General features: G+C 40.1%; 1 protein-coding gene across 2 annotated transcripts in view; it reads left to right on the forward strand.

The window, feature by feature from the left end:
- The first annotated feature begins 733 nt into the window (after positions 1-733).
- Positions 734-22,443, forward strand: part of Rab11fip2 (RAB11 family interacting protein 2) — a 39,060-nt gene continuing 17,350 nt past the window's right edge. The window contains exons 1-4 of one of the 2 annotated variants that reach the window (XM_028881005.2): positions 734-1,729; positions 6,776-7,218; positions 8,017-8,485; positions 13,069-13,110. In XM_028881005.2, the coding sequence (XP_028736838.1) occupies positions 1,377-1,729; positions 6,776-7,218; positions 8,017-8,485; positions 13,069-13,110 (1,307 nt within the window). In that variant the 5' untranslated portion in view covers positions 734-1,376. The remainder of the gene's footprint in view (positions 1,730-6,775; positions 7,219-8,016; positions 8,486-13,068; positions 13,111-22,443) is intronic. The other variant, XM_028881006.2, reaches the window with a different exon arrangement.

Genomic DNA, 22,443 nt, shown 5'->3' on the forward strand with positions numbered 1-22,443 from the left:
ACATTTCACACTGCTGGCAGGAAAGTGCCACTTATGATCCCACAGTAGTCCTACCAATGAAGCAAGGGCTTGGTCTCCAGGAGCACTCAAGAGGGCTCAAAGAACGCTTTGGACACCATACTCACAACTTAGGTTGGAGACCTGGTGGAGACCCCAAACTGTGAAAAAGTGGGACTTGGGAAAAGAAAATGACTTGACTAGTTCACGGAGAATGATGGGCAGTCACAGGGCCAGAACCGAGTCTGTGATCTTTATTAAGCAATGCTAGCTTTGGAATCTATCTGCGTCCTTCGCTTTTGGTCTGTGCTCAGGAGGTCCCTCTAGTCAGTTGGAAGTTTCCTCTTCAAGACGGATGGAGAACGGTTGGATGAAGTGTGTATCTGTCACTGAAGAAGAGCTATGTGCTCCATCACCATTTAAGGCCACCAGGGCCTGGCCAGGCACAGAGAATGCAGCTGGGATAGATTCCTGCCTTCCAAGATGGAAACGGGTTCTCTCCCGAGAGCAGGCGTTGTGCGGGGCCCAGTGCCGCCTCCCAGAATCCTCCTGTCGGCCTCTGCGGGCTCACACACCCCGCGCCCAGCAACCGCCGGGCCTGAACCACAGCGCCCACAGACCAGCGCGCGCGTCCCAGCCTCCGCGTCCCGCGCACGGCCCCGCGTCGTCACGGCAACTAGGGAGGCGCTAACCCCCAACCCCGCCCGGCCCCGCCCCTCGCGCTGCCGGGCTCAACATGGAGACCGCCAACCCGGAAGTGGCGCGGCCGCCGCGCGCCGGGCGCTAGGAGCCGCGAGTCCCTAGCCAGGCCTCGCCCCGTGCCGCCGCCGGGGCCCCGCGTCCCGCCGGCGCCGATCCAGGACGGCGGCTTCCACCCCCCTCGCCCAGGCCTACGCCACTCTCGGGGGAGGAGCCGAGGCGAGGCTGCGCGGGCGGAGGGAGCCAGGCCCCGCGGGCCGCCGACGGTTCGTAACAGCCGGGTCGGAGGAGGAGCCGGGCCGCACGGGGCGGAGGCCGGGCCGCAGGGGCGCTGGCCCGGGGACGGTGCGACGCGAGGCGTCCGGTTGCGCGCGGAGGCCTGGACTGCGCGGCCAGGTGATGTGGACCCCTGTGCTTCTGCAGAAGAAAGGGACCCCCTCAGCGGCGGCGGCGGCGGCCCCGGCCGTCCGTACCAGTTATTTTGACATTAGCCCTTAGGGACCCCACTTCCCTGGCTCGCTCAAGTGCGCTTAAGGATGCAGTGATCAGGGAATAGGGCTCTCCCTGCGGGAGGGGCACTGCCTGCGCTTCCGAACTCTGTGCAGAGGAAAAAAAGGAAAAAAAAAAAAAAAAAAAGAAAGAAACAAAACCCGAAAAACATAACAAAACAAAATTCCAGAATGATGTTGTCCGAGCAAGCCCAAAAGTGGTTTCCAACCCACGTGCAGGTCACAGTGCTCCAAGCTAAAGATCTGAAGCCAAAAGGCAAAAGTGGCACCAATGACACCTACACCATAATTCAGTTGGGCAAAGAAAAGTACTCTACATCTGTAGCAGAGAAAACACTGGAGCCTGTCTGGAAGGAGGAGGCCTCCTTTGAGCTGCCTGGGTTGCTCATGCAGGGCAATCCAGAGAAATACATTCTTTTTCTTATAGTGATGCACAGGTCCCTAGTGGGACTGGATAAGTTTTTAGGGCAGGTGGCAATCAATCTCAATGACATCTTTGAGGACAAACAAAGGAGGAAAACAGAGTAAGTTATATAATTTATTTTAAATGTTGGGCGCTTAAATGTATATGGATTTACTGTTCTTGAACATAATATATCTGAGGCATTGGCATTTGGGATTGAAATAAGACCCAGTTTTAAGCACCTCTGTTTGCATATGACTTTGAAGAAAAATAGCCTTTGTTATGAAATGATTTTTTAAAAATAAGTTATTAGTGATCCGTGGTTTTTCTCATTTCTGTGAGGTAAACAGCGGATTTTAAGATACTTTTTGTAAGAGGCCTAGGGCATGAACTAGAAAATCAGAAAATTAAATCTATGCATGTAATGGTTTACGTTTTCTGAGCACTGTTAAAAGATAAATTACCAATAAGGGCTGTCAAAAAGTAAATTACTGATTTGAGAACTCTGTATTTCAGCATTGTAAACAGTTGGCCTTTATTTTTGCTCCACCAGTTTTCAGGGTCAGTACTCCTTGATAGAGTAGAAAGTTGTTAAAAGAAAAAAAAAAGTTTTGGAAGTCTGCACAAACATCTCCAGTCTTGAACCCACTGACATTTTCCCTTTGAATTTGCAGTATAGTGGAGCTATTGTTTACTGAAGAATCAGTTCACCAAAGCTGGTGTGTTCAGACTGAATTAACTACTGTAAGATTGGAGACAGTGATTAAAGTCTTGTGATGCAGTGATTTAATGACTTCTTCAATGAAAACATGGCTTTTGAAACAGAACGTTCAAGCCTGAGTTAGATATACTTAATTTAAGAAACCAAAATACAAATCAACACTAGGATGTTATGCCCTAAGTCTAAACAAGTAGCGTGCTTGGCAAGGTGGGTCTCCTGCTCCATCCTTTAACTTAAGGTGCTTTTTTGGTCCGAAAGCTCATTGAGATGCTGGAGTTTTATGAAAGGAGGGTGGATGGAAGTCATCAGAGGACTTCACTTTTCCCATTTTTTTTTCCTGGTCCTGATGCAGGTTTATCTACCCTTTAGAGCACTTTTTTACAGTGATAATTTTAAGTTCATGTTAATTTCTTACATTTTAAAAATAATGATCATTTTTTTTCTTGTAAAACCTGCCAGCAAACTTCACTTAATAGGAATTGTTTTTGTTTTGTTTGAATCAAGTCTTTAAGATTTAGTGTATGTAAGATAAAATATTAGACATAAAAGAAGAACAAAAGGTAAATATTCAATGAGGAGAGAAGAAAAAGTTTGAATTTCGTACTTAATGATTTTAAACTTCTTGATATTTACAAGTAGCATTTACTTTCTTCTGAAGGGTTCTTCGTGGGATTTAAAATGAAAAATGGATAATAACCAAATAATTTGTCCCAAATTGTCAGTTTGGGGTGATTTAGTATATAACCTGTAAAGTGTTTTGACTGTGAGTTTTTAAGTATCTACAGCTTCAGATTTCTTACCTTGCTTTAAACAGTACTTTTAATATTAATGATAATATATTACAGACCTCTCAAATTTAAATTCTCCAAATTTAAGTAGGCCCAAGTGTGTATACAAAGATCCTGAGAACGAAATAGCCTTTTAAAATTTCTTGTTTTATTTCCATCTTTGGCAGCTTCGCAGTTACAATAAACTAGACCATGAACAATCTCTAATATCGTAGTCTGTCTATAAAACCAAGGAGAGCTTTTGGAGGGGAGATGCTTTGAAATGCTCTCAACAGAGCTTGTGATGTTACTGCATACAAAGGGATTTTCATATGGTATTAAACCCTTAATATTTTGTGTGGGTGACTAAATGGGAACTGTGTATTTGATGAGGTATCTTTATTGGTAATATTTCTAGATTTTTAATATATTTAATAGCTTCCTTTTCCAGCCCAGCTGCACATGTGGCACAGTAAGAGACAGATTTGAGCCACCAGTGTATTAAAAGAAAGGTATTTAATATTCTGCACATTGCTAAACCTTGTCAGCGTATTCCCAAGTGCTTTTTGGAAAAGTGGAATGAGTGGTGAAGGCTGCCAGCTGATTGAGATGTCCCATGGAACTGCTGGGTGTGACACTTTGTACTTTTTGACAGTGAAAAGACAAGTGTTTACATCTTGTCTTCCAGTTGTGTCATGAGAGGCAAAAAGTATCGTGCTCAAAATTATTATTTTAACTTAATTTTTAATATATATGTATATATATATATATATATATATATATATATATATATATATATATATATTATGTTAAGGAAGGGGAGTAGGGGGAAGGGCCTGAGCCAAATCCTTTGAGCAGACAGAGAACTTTCGAATTTGCCTTCTTTTAATAGGTGTCTGGGTTGGTTCTGGCATGAGATTTAAGGAAAAAACACAATGTTTAATAATAGAATGGGAAAATCATTGATGCTGTTATGAAATATTCATTGATTTTTTTTAATAGCCCAAGTAGGTGATGTCCATTTTTTTTCTTAATGCTCTCAAAATCAATAATAATCAGAGTATTTAGAACTAGGTGTGATTTGCACATACCTAGATTTTAGGGTGTGTGTGTGTGTGTGTGTGTGTGTATCTGCCTTGCACCTGCCTTCTGGCCTCTGGCCTCCTTATTGCCAGTCTTGTCCCATTTCTGACCACACAGTACCGATTGCTTGGGAATCATTCCCACATGTGTGGTAGTTTTGGACATGGACCTGTGCCCACTGAAAATTGAACAGAAGCCATATACCATTTCAACCCAGCACTCCAGAGGTGGAAAAGAATAGGCATTAATCCAGCAACTCCCAAGTTCTGTGTCTTCATTTGTCCCTTTGAAGCCTGGGAAAACAAACACTATTTCAGGATTCTTGAAGTTCTCATTAAGATCAGTTTCAAAACAGAATAGCTAAAGTTACTTGTCAGGCATCTCTTTAAATCAGTGTGTTTATCAGAGTTCTTTGCAGGGATTTGTTTTGTTTTTGTTGTTTTGTTTTTATAGGGGGAGAAAGGAAAAAATCCATTGTATTTATTTACATTTGTATTCAAATGCATTGTTGTTTTATTCTTTAAAGCTTGCATAGGTGTTTAGAGTTTCCTGCTGCAACAAAAATGGTACAAGACATGCATGTTTGGGGTTGAATCTTGTTGATTTTATGAAGATGGTTCTAGAAATAAAAAGTAGAGTGAATTTTTAGTGTAAAGCAAGCTGTCTTCAAGGAGCTAGCACTCTTGGAGGAAAGACCCCCGCCCCCATGCTTTCTGGTTAAATACAGTGTTCTGTAACGTGTGGCAGCCATGTGGTTAACCTTATTAACACATGCGCTTCATCAAATAAGGACTAGCTTGTATTTTCTGCAGATGTTTTTCATCAGCTTTAGATGTTTTCCTTATTGGCTTCTATCTGACTTGGGGAAATGGCTGCCATTCTTCTTGCCTCAGTTTCTGTATCACCGGAGTGAGAGTGTTAAAGTAGATAAATTCATTTGTTCTTATTTCGAAAACTCTGAATTTTGACCACCTTCCCCCTTCCGTTTTGGTGAGCATTGATACTGTCCTCGACTTGGGTTTCATCAAGTTGTTATAAACTCCACATACATGTTTTTGTTGCTTGTTTTTTGGGGGTGGGTGGGTGGGTAACGTTCTTATAAAGATCGTTCCCTCATTTTTCATATAGTCTGAGGTTTTAGAGTATTTCTCAGATATCACCCATCAGAAGCATTTCTCAGACCACTGAGAATGGCTCTCTTTTCCTAAACCCTAAGTTAATTCTGGAGTGTACAGCTTTGCCTCATTTGGAGGTGTTCTGAGAATTCATGTTTGTATTGTTTGGTGTCCTCCACCCTACAGTTCATTGCTGCCATTTCTTATTCCCAGTCCTGTTTAGATGTTATCATTGTATAACTTTTTCAGCTTTTTAGAGTAATGCATTCTATTATAAACTATTCTGTTGTAAGAAACTGCTCGTTTTGGCATGTTTGGCAGTATGGTATGTCTTAATTGATTGAATCATTCCAGTCCATTAAGGAAGCACAGCATCATGGAGCTGATACAGGTTGTATGTTGGGATCTCTGTTCTGCCTGTGTGCCAATCTTTGGCTTGATGTATACTAAATTCAGCCATCTTTTAGCTATCCTGTTGGCAAACAAGAAGAAAAAAGTAGTATAAAATTAGGTCAGAGTTGCTTCATAATAAAATTCATTGCATTTACTAGAGCTATATTTAAATAACAGCATGTCTTCAGAATGGGGTTCAGACTCTGTCATTAAATGATGTGAAAACATTGGGGCAACATACTGCAGGTTGAGGCTGTTCACCTGTAGAGTGACCACTAGTGACACTAGCAACTGGGAAGATTCCTTAAGGATAAAAATACTGTAAACAAAATCAAAATAGGCTCTGCTTCTTATATAGTTCACTTCAAAATTGGCAGCTTGATGCAAAACGTTCCTGAAGGCTGGGGTCTGGCTTTGTTTGTAAAGTCCTTTTTACTTCACAGAGTCAATAGCTTCTGGCAGGATCTTTTTATTCTTTGAAAACTTCACAAGATTTATTGTTTATCACTTCTTACATTTTATTCATTTTTCATATTTTATGTAGAAAAAGTCTTAGATTCATTTTATATGAATATTGGAGTTTTAATGATTAGCACACTTTGTACTATCCCCATTGTTAATAAAATTCTTTTACTATAAATCTATAAATTGGGATAGGGGTTAAGTATTTTATTTAAATGTCATCATTATTTGTCATTTTATGGTACTCAGAAATAATTGAAAATGATGCATTATAAGTTCCTGGCTCGGTGTCTTTGAATGTTAAACATATCCTTAGGCCATTAGTAACGCTTGTCCCATATGGAAACATAATTAGCTATTGTTGATAAGAATTTTTGATGATGATTTTTGAATTATGAGGGGAAAGTTTATCTAAAACCCTTTACATACTCCAAAGATTCATTCCTTTGGTGTGTGTCACTCTACAGAATCTAGGACCAGTTTGTTTGTTTGATATGTTTTCTTCTTAAACAATGAGTTAAGCTAGAAATTTGTGGGTGGTCACTTTACTTAAAAAGCTACCTGGATATAACAAGGCTTGCTGTTACCATTATATGTTACAACCAACTTTTTCTCTTCTCTTGAAGGTGGTTTAGATTAGAATCCAAACAAGGAAAGAGAATCAAAAACAGGGGTGAGATAAAGGTCAATATTCAGTTTATGAGAAACAATATGACAGCAAGTATGTTTGACTTGTCAATGAAGGATAAGACAAGATCGCCTTTTGCAAAATTAAAAGATAAGATGAAAGGGAGAAAAAATGACGGGACATTTTCTGATACATCTTCTGCAATCATTCCAAGCACGCACATGCCCGATGCCAATACTGAATTTTCAAGCAGTGAAATACAGATGAAATCCAAACCAAAAAAGCCTTTTCTTTTGGGTCCTCAGCGGCTCTCTTCTGCCCATTCAATGTCTGATTTAACTGGGTCCCACTTACCTTCTGAAAAACTGAAGTCCAGTGCTATAGGTCCAACACATCTTCTCAGTCGCCAGATAGATTCCTTTGGAATTGTTCCAGAAAGTGGTAAGTGGCACTCATTTCTGTTTATCCTCCCCTGTATTTTATGTATTTGTATTTATATTATAGGTGATAATGAAATGAATCCCAGTCTTCTCTCATGGCCCGGCTTTTTTTTCCCCCTGTCATTTCTCCTTCTCAAAAGCTTGCAGCAGGGCTAGGATGTTAAAGTGCTTACCTTGAAAGCATGAGAACCTGAGTTCAGTCTCCAAAACCCACATTCAAAAAGCAAGGCAGGTGGTGGTGCAGCTTGTAATCTTGTGTCTAAGAGGTGGAGACAGGTGGAGCCCTAGGGCTCTCAGGCCGGCCAACCTAGACTACTGGACACATTTCTTACCAGTGAGAGATCCTGTCTCAGAAGACAAGATGGGTGTGAAGAATGGCAGTAAAGGTTGACTTATGGCCTCCACAGACATCCACATGCACACCAAAAACCAAACCGTACCAACAGACCTGCAGCATATATCCCATCCCATCCAAGTGGTCCTAGAAAGTACGTCTATCTCCAGAGGAAAGTAAATTTGATTCTAGTCATGGAAAAGTTTTGACAGCAGGTCCTTTGGGTTGACCTTATACTTTTCTCGTATGGTGGTTTCTAAGCCAGTAAGATATTAATTTTCTCACAATACACCATTCTTAGCACATCTACTTCATAATATCCCTCACCTAATTTTAAGATTGTTTTGATTATTTTGAGGGTTAAGATCTTTAGCTAATTGCTCTCATTCTGAAGCAGCAGAATGTGTCAGATAGTGTAATAGTATATGTCATCCATCACCTACTAATGAAAAAAAATGTTTGTAGGAAGTCTCAAATCTCCACACAGAAGAACACTAAGCTTTGATACTTCTAAATTGAACCAACCTGGCAGCATTGTGGATGAAGGCGAACCCTCTTTTGGAAGACAGAGTGACCCATTTACAAATGTGACTGCTTCATTACCCCAAAAATTTGCAACACTGCCAAGGAAGAAGAATCCATTTGAAGAAAACAGTGAGTCATGGGACAGCAGCATGAATTTATTTTCAAAACCAGTTGAAGTAAGGAAAGAAAATAAGAGAGAGAAAAGAGAGAAAGTGAGCCTCTTTGAAAGAGTGACCGGGAAGAAAGATAGCAGACGATCTGAGAAGCTTAACAATGGGGGATCTGATAGCCCCTGTGACTTGAAATCACCTAGTGCGTTTAATGAAAATCGGCAGGACTATTTTGATTATGAGTCAACCAATCCGTTTACAGCAAAATTCAGGGCTTCAACTATAATGTCATCATCAAGGTAAGCTCACCAAGGAGGAGTGTGTGCCATTTGGGGAACCTTGTACTTGAAAGCAATAAATATTTTTTTTAGATGCATGAATATTTTATATTCATTTTATTTTTTAACTTAATTTTTTTCTAACAATTCATCATAGACCTAAACATTGTTGCTTGCATGTGTCCTTAGAATTGGATGTTTTGCCTTGGAAGGACAAAGGCTTCTTCCTCTTATCCTAGTCTGTTCCTACCTATGGGAGCCTGGAAGCCACCATAGATAGTTCTTAGAGAAAACAGCAAGGCTTTTGATGAGTGGGAGTGTGAATAAACCATGGGTATGAATTCAATCCAGAAATGTGTTTCTAGGTACTTCCCAGGGATTAAATCATGGGTTGCCTGGAGAAGGTTAGTGGGCCAATAGCAGTCAACATGCTGTTCTTTAGCAAACACTGGCTGGAGTATTAATATTGTCTAATAGATGTTAACTGTCCCTATGAAATGGCTGATCAGAAATAGCTTTTATTCATGAATGTTTTCTGGAATCTGGTGACCCTTGTGGGTACTGTGAATACACTAACCAGAGCCTTGGGATGACAAGTAGCCATAGGTATAATCAGCTGATAAATATTAAAGTTTTAATGTCCTGGGTCCTTCCATATGTACTGCTGCTTACTCCACAGCATCTTAAAGTCAGGGGTTCTGCAGATATGAGTGATGGAGGGTCTGATTAAGAAACCTCAAGCAAAGAGGAAGATGGCCTTGAAACTTTTAAGTAATTGTGGAAGAGCATAGTAGAGGCAGAGTGTTTGCTACATAATGGAAGCTTTTCCTCCAGGTGTAACATGTAGTAAATATATAGGCCTGAGTGAGAGTCTTGGCTTTGTAGTACTATGACGTCTGTAGATATCAGCATCTACATCTTTTGAGGCAAAGAGAAAAATACTTTGTAGGATTCAGTGAGGGTAAATAATGCATAAATTACATAGTACAAAGCCAGGCACCAAATAGATAACCAATAGATGGTCACTGCTTCAGCCTGAGCATCCTTAATTTGAAACCTGATCCACTGTTATGTAGAAATATGGCATCAGTATTAATGCTTTCATCATGGATGGAACTCTTAAATTTCAGATTTGGAACATTTCAGATTTGGGCTTTTTGTATGTAAAGTCTATGTAGATTCTAAAATCTCCCCAAACCAAACTCTAAAGCATGTTGGATCCCAGGAGTTTTCAGTAAGGGGCAGGTGACCTCTATCTCGTTTGATGTATTGTCTGTATTATTTTCTTTAAGATTAGTGTTTTTTGTTCTGTTCCACTACAAACAGAAGATGGAGCATCATCAGCCAAGTTCAGAGGGAAGTGCTGATTTTTTTTTGTTAGTTTGTTTTATTTTAATTTATTAGATGGGGATTTGCTATGATTTTAGAAAAAAAATTATTCTTTATGTTTATAGACTATATACTTCAGAGAAACAGTTTTTTTTTGTTTTGTGATATTAGTAGTCCATTGAAGAGTTCAGTGTGGATGTGCTGCTCTAACATGCTGATATTAGTGTAGTCTCCTTCATTTTTCATCAAATCCTAAATACAGGCGTAAATAGGAGTATGCCCCACCCACTTTCTGAACATTTTTAATTTTTGAAGGGATTGTTGAATACAATTGTTCAAGATAATTTAGAGATTGGCTAATCCAGGTAATTTTAGAGTCAGTGAAAAGCAAGAAAAGGGGAACTAGTTGGAAAATAATATTTAAAAATTATGCTATCATATGAAAAAAGTAAGTATCCTCAAGTCTTTCATGGCTTGGGCTGCCATGGACTTTAATAGGGAAGATGGTCTTCAGTAGATTTCAGCTTCCTATTGCTCTACTTTAATATTAACAGTACTTTTATCAAAATTAGGACTGTATTATACATTCTGTGATTACAACTATATAAGAGTAGATTTTTTTCTTTCTTTAAATTTAAGACATTTTTCTTTGTGTTTATGAGGCTATAGGTATGAGGACAAAATTACATTCCTGGAAGTTTGTTTTTCTGTGTCACAAGCCGTCTTTGTGGTAAATTAAAACATTTGTAGTTCATGGGTGGCTCCAGTTAAAGTGCAAACAGTTGGATAGAAATGGACTGAATAAAAAGGCTGCAGTCCTGAGGTCCCAGCCAGCAGTTTTAGCGTGGGTGGAATTTGAGAGGATATTGCCGGCATAGTGTCTAGAATTCCTCTCCTCCAGTATCATCCCTCAGCTGGATCAAACAACATCCAGATCAGGGCTTTTGAAGACAGTATGTTAAGTAAAACTTACTTAGAGATCTCCTGGACTTTTGTGACCCATAATTTTGAGATTACTGAGTCAATTGAAAGCACAATGAATTGTCATAAAACTGGTGTGTGAACTGACATGCCTAGGATTGCAGGAGCATTAGAACTATATCAATGTCCTCTAAGTGATTAAGCATATGACTAGAACTAGAGAATTTTCTTTATGTCCTTCCATCTCAGTAACTAAGAGCATAATATTTAGAAGTTAAAGTTTTTAGTTTTTGTGTATGTTACATCTGCCTGAGGAAAAACCACATTGGAAACCACAAACTCCACTTCATTTTGTGTCTTGAAATTGTCCCTATAGCCTTGTGGAAATCTGATGAGGAAATTAGTCAGGCTGCGTGCTGAGCTGATTCAGCATAGTGCAAGGTTCCTCCCTGATGTTCACTCTTTCAGTGTTCTTCCTAGTGACTTCCTCTGGTTCTTTGAAGCCTTAACCACACTGCTAGAAGGAAATAGTGGCTTCCAGAGCTCAGTGTTTTCTGATACAGTCTAACCTTCTGAAGGAGTAGCTTAGTCACTTTTCCTTCCACTGTCATGAGTAATTGAAGGGCAGGGCCTGCATTTCATTCATCTTCTTTACCTTAATCTCCAGTCCACAGTAGAAATTTTGAACATAGAGCAAAACAGGTGCTAGAAATGTTCTTTTCATTCTGACTGTCTCCTGCTTCCAGTGCAGAGTGAGCTGTGGAGATCTTTCTAATAGACTGAAAATGGATCCAAGAAGGTTGATATATACATATTTTACATAAACACTATTTAAAATCTAAGAGAGTAAGCAGGTGTGTCAACAAATACCTGGTAGCCTAGCCCTAGGGAGGTTGAGGCATCCTGGGCAACTCAATGAAATTTTATTTCATAATTGAAAAGTTTAAATAAATGAGCAAAGATGTAGCTCATTGGTAAGAGCATTTGCCTGGTGTATACGAGGTCCTGGGTTAAGTCCACAGCATTAATTTAAGAAGCTGAGTTTTACACTAATATTTAAGATTTATGACATGAGCAGACATTTCTAGTGTATATATGGTAGGTAGGCTAGGTTATCAACTGCAGTAACTCCAGATCTCAATGACTTTGTGTAGGATATTCTTAGGAGAATGGAATAAATAAGTGCTCCATGGGGTCTCTTAGCCCCTACAAAGTTTCTCTGGAGCTAGGCTTCTTCCTTCTTGTAATGCCACCATTGTTTTTTCCCTTCAAACGTCAGTGAGGCACACAGTGAGAGGTGGGGACCATCCGTCGTAGTATGTTGTCATATGCTAGGACTGGAGTCATGAGTCTGCATATGGCCCTTTGTCCAGAGTTTAGTCAGGTCCCATCCTTACAGCACACTGTTAAGAAATTGGGTTTAGCTGTATGCCCAGAGGGAAATGGAGTTGGTTTAGTATACAGCATAATGTAGGTGAAAGGCACCAGTTCATTTTCCACTGAGATTCTAGATGCCATCTAGCACTTAGAATCTGTCAATCTTCCACTGCTCATGAGCATGAAATTATAGTTAGAATTCGTGTCACTTTTAGGAAAATGTCAGATGGTATTGTTTGTGCTTCAGAATTGTTCCTCTTGCCTTTTATTGGCAAAACTCCGAGGAAAGTATTGATAAATTTTTGTATCAACAGATTTAAATAAGAATTTGTGTTATGTCTTCTTAATTGTAAAGCAGTGCTTTTTGTATCAGCAAAAACATCATTTTTACAAAAGCAGATATGCCTTCAAAGTTAGGATTTTTTAAAGGTTGTTTACATAATTGTTTTTTAAAAACAGATTATAAATGATCAGAAGAGTGGAAATGGGCAGATATGTTCGCCCAATCAATGTTGTTTTTCAGACCTAGTCTCACTGTGTATTACAGGATGGGCTGGATTTGAGCTCCTCTTTCTTCAACCTTCCAAGCATTGAGATTGAACCTGAGTGCTTCCATAGCCACAGTTTGTTGTGTTTTCTATGGTCGAGCATGTAACTGTTCTGACTCTGTACAGAGGTGGTATGAGAGTTGCATAGCACATCAACTTCCCTTTCTGCAGTTTTCTGCTTGCCTCCATTGTCGATTCCTCACCTAGACTAGGAATTGACCAAAGAGGCCTTGTGATCACCTCTGCCTTGTTGACTGTTTCTGTAAATGACATTTTGTTGGATTACAACCATCTTCATCTTTGTGTGGATGTTTGGTGCAAGAATGAATGAGCTGAATAATAATGTGTCAGAAACATATGACCTGCAGAACCAATATTTATCCTTTGGCCTTTTTTTTTTTTTTTAACCTCCATGCTTTCACTATGCAGTCCATGCTGGCCTCAAGCACCTCTTCATTGTTGGAATTACAGGTATGCACTATCACACTGGACTTTATTCTTTGACTTTTTCCAGAAATAGTATGTTGACATCCATACTAGCTGAGTGGAGATCAGCCTGGATCCCAGAAGGGCAAGAGACCTGAAACAACCACTTGGACTTTGAAAGTCAGATGCTCCCAGAATTAAGTCGCTAAGATGTTCTCGTGGAGTCACATTTACCATTATATATCTAAGTGAGCAGTGGATCAAAATGCTTTCTGTTCTGTTTACGAAAACTCAGGTCAGAAATGCTTAAGAAGTGTGGATCCAAACAGCAACTCCAAATACTTTGTAAATGTTAAGATTTATCATACTGTAGCCTTTTCTTCCTACCTGACTTTTCTTTTTGCTGAACCTCCCTACTTATCTTAGGAAGTTCATTTCCTTAGAAGACTTCTCTACCTCTACCCCAAGAATGCTGTCAGCCATATGCATTCCTTTCTTGGACTCGGACAGGAGGGAGTGTCACAAACCCTTCTGTCCGCAATGCTAAGAACTCATGATCTTCTAAGTAGAATCCTGGTGTTTCCTCTCCTTTGGATTTGTTCAGATAGAGAAGTTGGAATTGCCAACAGGTGCTTGTGTCTGGGTCTTAGGATGTTCTCTTGAGTGTCATGCCAGTCTTGTAGACTACCCCCAACCCTAGCCTCCTCTCACCTGGGCTAGTGCTTATCAGCATTGGCTCCTGTTTCATTTTGTTTTTAAAACTATAGTTTGCTGGACCTCCTTTCATGTGAAGTATGAATCTTTTCATCAGTGTGCCTTGAAGGAAAATCAGTGTTTTAAAAACTTCCCACTGATGACCAGTCTGGTCTAAATTGTATCCCTCTAGTCATACATATTTAGTTTTGACAGCTGGGAGTCAGGAGTTGAGCTGATAAACTCAGATTTGAATGGACCCTACCTGAGATAGAGAACAGCAGGGAACACAGGTTGGCTAAAACAGATCCACAGACAAAGAGGAGATTCCATGTGTTGAAATAGGTAAGAGGCACCTGAGCTGTAGTGAGCATTGAAGACAAGGGGAGACATGGGGAGAACTGTTTGTCAGGATACAGATGAAACCGGGCATCAGTTGTGAAGTTGTGATCAGTGACTCGATGATGTGTATACCTCATGATGTGTGTTTTCCTAAGGAGGTCTGAAAAATGTCAGACCTCTATCTAGTTTTTGGAATTCTTTAACTACGTGGAGAAAGTTACTTCCTGTCTTACTTTAATGAACAAACAAGCATACAAACAAACAACCAAACCCACTTTTGTCTCTTTTATCCTAGGCCAGTACTCCACTACTGACCTCCTTTTTACTTTTTACTTTGAGACAGGGTCTCATTAAGTTGCTCAGGGTGGCCTTACGCTTCCTTCAGGCTGGGCTGACCTTGCAGCTATGACATTCCTGCCTCAGCTTCCAGAGTAGCCGTGGTTATGGACCTATGCTACCAGGATGGTACTTTGAGCTTTTAAAAATGCAAATAATAAAAATCTGCTTCATGTGAAGAGCTAATGAAGTCAGAGAGCAATATATAATGCAAGGCATTTTGTGTTTGTCTTGGAAACGTAGGTCAGTCTGTGACTGGCACAGAAACCATATCTCCTTCCTTCTTTTCTTTGGTGCAATCCTGAGTACCGGTAGTGCTTGCTCAGTTGCTGTACGATAACTTGGTAGTGAGCTTTATATTTATTTCTGGGATTTTTCATTTCATTAGGTGGTGTATTTTACTTGTATTTGGTCATCAAAGAGCCTTCCTAGCCTTCCCATGTCCTTCCTTGCCAGTGAGCTCAAACCAAATATTTTTTAGGAAAGTATAGAAATAGTATCTAAGATGAAGACATATTTATCACTAATGTTTTGCAATTTTAATTGACAGTATACCTTTTCCTTTTGTGATCGGGTAGTTCTCCATTCCTTACTCCCTTCTTTACTTAACCCCTTAACTGGTCATTTCCTGTTTGTGATTGTGTCACATCATTCTTAGGAACTACAAAAAATTAGAAACCCAGAATGTATGTTTAAGTGTGTCTAACTTCCACAGACCAAGAATTACTATAAACTGTTGCATGTAGCCATTATCAGGAAGCTGTAACATGCCTATAAAAATGGACTATTAGCCGGGCGGTGGTGGCGCACGCCTTTAATCCCAGCACTCGGGAGGCAGAGCCAGGCGGATTCTGTGAGTTGAGCAGCTGGCTACAGGAGTTCCAGAAAGCGAAAGCTACACAGAGAAACCCTGTCTCGAAAAATAAAAAAAAAAAAAAAAAAAAAAAAAAAAATGGACTATTATTGTAAGGTTACATTTTTTTTTACTTGAAAAAAATAAACAAGCAATCCTAAAGAAAATATTTTATTCATAGTTGTTACATCTTCCTTTCCAATGTCTTCTATGGACATTTTGTGTGTGTGTGTGTGTGTGTGTGTGTGTGTGTGTGTGTGTACGTGTGTACACGTGTGTGTGTGTGTGTGTGTGTGTGTGTGTGTGTGAGAGAGAGAGAGAGAGAGAGAGAGAGAGAGAGAGAGAGAGAGAGAGAGAATTTAAAGCAGTCCTTAGCATTGTAAACGTTACTGTGTGTAAGGTTTTACTCTTTGTTCATACTTGTATGAAGATGGCTTGCCTATTAGTCTGTCTGTCATTTCTGAGTCTGAAAACTTGCAGTCTCGTTGATGAGACTGAGAATGTCAACTTTGGATGATTTTTTTTTTTTAGAGCTCTTAATCCATTAGTGGCCAGGGATTTGCAGGGTTTCCCATGTAATAGTGACTGGAGTGAGAGGCAAGGGTGTGATTAGTTCCCACAGCACTGACTGGAACTTATGTGTGACTCCCCAGAGATGACTTGAAACTTTTTTACCCTTTGTCATCCTAATACTCATTATAATGGGTCTCATTAATTGGCGCATCTCCCATTGGGTTAATTTGCAGATACCATCCATGCCATCCTTTTCCTAACTCTCTAATGCAAATTGATATTTACGGTCTTTAAAATTTAAAACAAAAGAAAATCTGTAACAAAAAGGACAAACTTTGCTAAGTTTTCCTTCTTTATTTTTTTAAGATGAGAGATTAAGATACAGAGAGATTATGTGTGAGAGAAAAGGAAGCAAACACACTACGAACCCCCACGAAAACTACTGTAGGCTAATAAACTGATGTGAAAATTTCTCAATTTACAGCACTTGACAGGTGCTAAAAGAAAAGCATCTTTAATTTTAATGTGTTGTTAGGACCTCTTTAGAGAGACTGTACAAGTTATTAACAAGGTCCTCCGAGACAGGAGACGGGTAATTAACAAGACCTATGGAGATATAGTTTAGGTAATTAACGAGCTCTTAGGCACTGGACACAGGATAACACGTGGTGAGTCCGATAGTTAAAGAGAGCAGGTCGTTATGATATGACCAAATGCAAGCAAGAGCCTGTACATCCTCTGGAGCTTTCCAACAGGAAAGTATTAAGATTACATTCCAATGACCCCAGCATGCTAATTTTCATAAATCAATACATAAGCTTTTTGGTTGAAGATAATATTTGAGAGAATTACTTCTTTGTAAAATCAAGAAGCAGAAGAGCTTCCTAGATGGAGGTGGATGATCTTTTTTAATGGTGGACACTGAACTGTATAGTTAGAGGAAAGTCTGTCAGAAGGACATACATTGTATGTTTCTTAATTGTTTTAAACATCATTGTTTGAGTGTGTTTTTCACTTGTGTCCTCTTGTCTAAAACTGCCTATTCTAGATTATCTTGCTCCTCTGGTGACTTTAAAACAGTCAGGCTTTTGGCGAGAGAGGAGACCACAGTGGGACAGTTGGTTTTGACATCCTGGCCTGGGTTCCTTCACTCAGCTCTCTTGTACCTTCATGTTTGAGAGATGCTGTTACCAGTTGGACTGGTTATTTCCATGTAACTTTGATATTGGTGTCTGTAGATTTAATTCAGAAAACTCCCAGGTAAGCATTTTATTACAAACATGTTGTATTTGGTAGGTGTGTCTCAACTAGTGGCCACAGGTCATTTAGGCTGAGTGAGCTTTAACTATGTGGTTCTTGAGCACAACCTTTATAGATGACCTCATGTCTCAATGTCAAAAGCTAGAATGTACCTGCAAAGGTTAAAATCTAATGAGTTTCTGATGTTGCATGACCTGTCTCAGGATGGCTCCCGTAGGCCATCAAGATGAATATGTTTCTGAATTTCAACTCTGATAATCAAATGATACTTTTACTATTTCTTTTCAGTATTTACCACATGAGAGAGTATGGTGGTTTAAATGAGAATATATCCCATTAGCCAAGATACTTGAATACTTGGTCTTTAGTTGGTGACATTGTTTGGAGAAGTTAGGAGGTGAGGACTTATTGGAGGAAGTATGTAACCAGGGGTGGGATTTGGAAAGCTTTAGGCCTTGCTTTATTCCCACTTTGTTTTCTCTGCTTTGTGCTTGTGGTTGAGATGAGCTCTTGGCTTCCTGCTATGTCTCCCTGCATAAATTGAATGTGCTTAGGCTTCTAGAGCATTTAAGGTGGGATGTGACAGGATGGAATTAATGTCTTAGTCCAGAGCTAACATGGAGTGCCTGTGGGGAAATAATGGGAAGGGGATGACTAAGGCTGAGGATGACTAGTCAGTTAGGACGCTGTGAACATTGTGGTGCTTTGGGTGGAGAGGAAGGGAGTGCCTTCTGAGAAACACTTCCGTGCATTCTCCTGCCTTTGAGTGAGACAATGGCAAAGGATTGGTAAGAGGAGAAAAGGAACCAATGTAAGGATGAATCTCAAGTGTAGAAGCCAAAGACCATGATGTCTTGTGTGTGTGTGTGTGTGTGTGTGTGTGTGTGTGTGTGTGTGTGTGTGTGTGTTGTAGGTCCACACTGGGTATCTTCCTCACTTTTTGCGTCAGGGTCTCTCACTGAACCTAGAGCTTGCCAATTTGGCTATACTAGCTTGCCAGCAACCCCTAGTGATTCCGTCTCTGCCTTCCTAGTGCTGGGGTTACAGGTGCACATTCTGGGTTTTTTTTGTTTGTTTGTTTGTTTTGTTTTGTTTTGTTTTTTCCGAGACAGGGTTTCTCTGTGTAGCTTTGCGCCTTTCCTGAAACTCACTTGGTAGCCCAGGCTGGCCTCGAACTCACAGAGATCCGCCTGGCTCTGCCTCCCGAGTGCTGGGATTAAAGGCGTGCGCCACCACCGCCCGGCTACAGGTGCACATTCTGGGACTGTGCCCCTCTGTTATGAGTGTGCTGGAGATCAGAACTCAGGTCCTCATGCTTGGGTGGCAAGTACTTTACCATCTGAATTGACTCTCCAGGCCATGGTATGTCTTAAATTTGACAAGATAGAGCATTTTTGAAACTGTTTTGTTTCATAAAAGAATGTAAGGTATATGGTTTCTGAATCAGACTTAGGGTGTTAATCTTGATGTAGAGGTTTGAGGTTTTAGTTTTAGTTTTTGTTTTTGTTTTTTTTTATCACAAGGTGGTGTTTCTTTGTCTTTTTCAAGAATAGGGACTGTGTGTTTTGAATTAAAACTAGCAAGCTAGTATGAAAACATTAACAGCTCTTGCAAGTTTGTTTTCCAACACTTGAATAATCTTTGGCTTCTTTGAACACAAGAATGCAAATTTCAGTAACTTTAAAGATTTGTGCATTTAAAGTGTTTTCATCTTATCGTTATAATGATTATACACATTTCTCTCCAGTGGTCCTGGCTTTTCCAAATCTTGCCCTTCTTAATCTCCCATGAGTCTTTCACTGTGGGAATAACCTTGCTTCTTACACCTATAGCCCTCATTTATTTTTGTGCACACCTCCTCTGCAGGCTTCTGTTTTCTGTGCCTGGGACATTTCCAGCTGGGCTCTGTGACTGCATTACCTGATACTGCTTTCATTTTATTGATGATAACACTTTCCTGAAATGCAGGCAATGTATTTATGTATTATATATTTATGGTAGTAACTACTGTAGCCAGATTATCTAAATATCTAATGGTGATGTATAAAATAGACCAAAAATTGTTACCGTATTCACTTACTCCATTGAAATATTAGGATCTGAGCATATGACATAGATGTCTTTGAACTTACTGTTTAAAGATGAATTATTCCTCTTTGGATTAATTTGAGTATAATGTTATTATATAATTATGAATAAATAGCTAAATTTTTATTAGATGTTGAATGATGTTTTAATGTGCTTTATATACTTATTTTACATTTGGAAATTGTTCTGATGAAGGAGCTAATACCATTTAAATAGCTGATGCTTGAACATGCTTGGTTTTCTTAAAGTTTATGCCCCCAGATTTTCTGTGTGGTTTCACAGGCTTGTGTAAAACTTCACTAAGGCAAGGAGTGGAGGTTTGAGGGCATGATTTACATGGCTAAGATAATTGGGAGGGTCATGAAAGAAATGACCTGTTACAAATACAGAATAGAGCATGCCCTATAGAAGTACAGGAAATTTGCCATGGAAAGGTAGAGAAAGGAGCAGTTCAGTGTACTGAAAATTGGGGAAAGGTTTCTTCAAGGCAAATGTCTTTGGCCTTGATCTTGACCACTGAACATGGACTTTATAAGTCGGGAAATTAGTTGATAGACATATCCATTTTAGTACACAGTAATGAAGACCATATAGAAAGTATTTAGAGAGCCATGTGTGGTGGTACACACCTGTAATTCCAGCACTCAAGATGCTGAGGCACCAAGATCATGAGTTCAAGGCCATCCTTTGCCACATCATGAGGCCCTGTCTCAAAAACAACTAAATGAGTAAAGCAAACAGGAAAAAAAAAGTTATTTGATAGATTTCAAAGGAATAGTTTCTAAATAGTGGTTTTTATACTATTAAATTATTAGTTATTTATTAAAAACTGAGCAATCTCACCATTTCTTCTCCAGCTAGAGTCAGGGAGCTGTGTTTCATGTCTGTCATTTGCTGCCGGGTAGGTTCCTGAGGAAGCAGGTTTGCCACTGCAGGCTACCAGTGCTCCACTTAGTCAGTGCAGCAGCTCAGCTCTCAGCACCATGGACACTTTGTTAGGGAGCTTGGTATAGGAGGAGAGTGTCCAGACAGTCATGTGTTTTGTTTATCAGAGACATAAGAAATATGGTTTTTCATATCTTTCTTTATCTTCAAAGAAATGAATTGTCTAAAGCTATGAAAAATGAAAATCACACTGAATGTGATTTACATTTTGATTCAGGGTTATAGTTGATTCTTCTGCAAAGGATTTCACAATGCACTATGAAAATAGAACACTTTGAAGGGAATATGGGATAGGTACCAGTTCAGAATTGTAAGTCAGGTTTGGGTTTATTTACATCTTTGGTAAAAAGCTGCAGGGCCTTGTGTGTTAGCCTTTCACTGTGAAATAGGGTAACTGGATGGGGAAGAGACTAACAGGGCACAGGAAGTGCAGAGGGCAGTGCTGGACACATAACTGGAGATGGTCACTCTGGCTATGATCTCACTACACAGCATCTACAGAACACTGAACGATTGTGCTAACTATATTAGATGGAGATACTCCAAGTAGAGTATAAGCTCTACTTGAAAGAAATACTAGAGTTTATTAAAGAAGGCAGCTCCAGCTGTCATAATAAGAAGGATAAAAGACATTTATTGAGAACTTGCAACATTTCAGAGTTGCTTTTGAGAAGAGCCCTACTTTAGGAAATCCATGGAAGCTCCAGTGTGTCCCCTTACACTGCTCATAGAGTTTCAGGACTCAAAACTTCTTCATCTGACTAGTGTAGTGGTGGTTATATTTTTTATGTTCTGTTATTGTTGTGCTTTTAGAAATAATAAGCATTTCTCATCAAACAGAAAACATATAAAATGAGAATCTGAATGTTAAATATGCTTATATTGTGGTCATTTTATAGGAATCAGTAGGATCTTAAAAGGTTATTTTCTTGGGCCTGCTCATTTAGACTACCAGAGTTCCAAAAGAAAGGTGCTTGTTTTCACACTGGATGAAGGAAGATTGTTGCCCTTACTTGGCTATGATGGTTCTCTCTCATACAGGAGACTGCTACTGAGAGACAAAGGCTACATGAGGAGGCGAAGTCTGTCTGTAAGGCTGTCGGCAGGTAGATTCAAAGTGTGGAATTGTCCTAATGCATGGGACAGTTGGGAAGTGTTATTGGAAATAAAATCACAGGTGAGATGAGGCTGTGCTGTGCATGTGTCATCTCAGTGTTCAGGAGATAGAAACAGGAGGATCGTGAGTTCAAGGCCAGTTGAGTCTGCATAGCAAGACCCTGTGTGAAAATAACAAGTGCAGAAGTGTAAATGAGCAGTTAGTCAGTCTGGGGATGATGGAAAGGGGGAATGAACAGCCTCAATGGATAGATGTATGAAAAGAGATGGGGGAAGGGATCTGGTGAAGGGTAAATGCTTTAAAGGACTCTCAGGGACCCAGTGTGTCTAAAACTGTCAGCGATTGGAGGTGGTGGTGGCATGGGCCTGGCTTACTGGGAATTTGGTATGTCAGGGTTTGACTTTAGCACCCAGTTCTCTAGAGAGCGGGGATTCTTTGGCACAGGAGGAGGTACCCAGATCCTATTTAGGAAAACTCAGGAAATTGCCACCTGGACCTGAGTAGGAAGAAACACAGGAACTCCAAAGTTCCAGTGAGGCCACATTTCAAGTGCACTGTTAGATTCTGGAAAAAGCAACCCCCACCCCCAAAAAAGCAACATTGTGTGGTGTAGTGTAATTTTCCTTATAAAACTTAGAGGAGCCAAGCAGTGGGAAAGTTACTGTAGCATAAGAAACTTTAGATGTCAGCATTGGTTATAGCTGTAGTCTTTGAACTGGTGGGAACCAGTGTTTTAACCATTTTCTGAATGAAGAAACATTTAGGAAAATCTGAGTGGGATAGAATAATGTATAATTTCTAGTGAGATTATTCGTATGTCTGTAGGGGCAAAGAGCGTTTTTTTCATGCAAAACCTTGTATTCTTTTCTGGCAGACATGGAGTTCTACAATCTTGCTGAGGCAAACTTGGTCACTGTGCATGCTTTAGGGGCTGGGCTTCACGGCCTGGGAGCTTAGCATGTAGAACTCTGTTGCTCCCACAGCTGTGCTTTGTCACCAAGGAAGGGGCTCTGAGGATTCACTGCTAACGACAGCCCTTCTTGAAGGCTTTGCAGAGATGGCTGCAGCCTTGAGTGCACCCTCCCCGCATGTTGTTCTTGAGCACCTGAAGCCTTCCTGGAAACCAGGGGCTACCACAGCTTTTCTTCAGATATGACTTGTCTCAGCCACAGCCACAAATTTGTGTCTTAGCCAAGAGTGGCGTGGCCTTATTAATCTGGTTTAGAGGATG

This window comes from Peromyscus leucopus, chromosome 1 (genome assembly GCF_004664715.2).
Source record: "Peromyscus leucopus breed LL Stock chromosome 1, UCI_PerLeu_2.1, whole genome shotgun sequence".
Taxonomy (NCBI): domain Eukaryota; kingdom Metazoa; phylum Chordata; class Mammalia; order Rodentia; family Cricetidae; genus Peromyscus; species Peromyscus leucopus.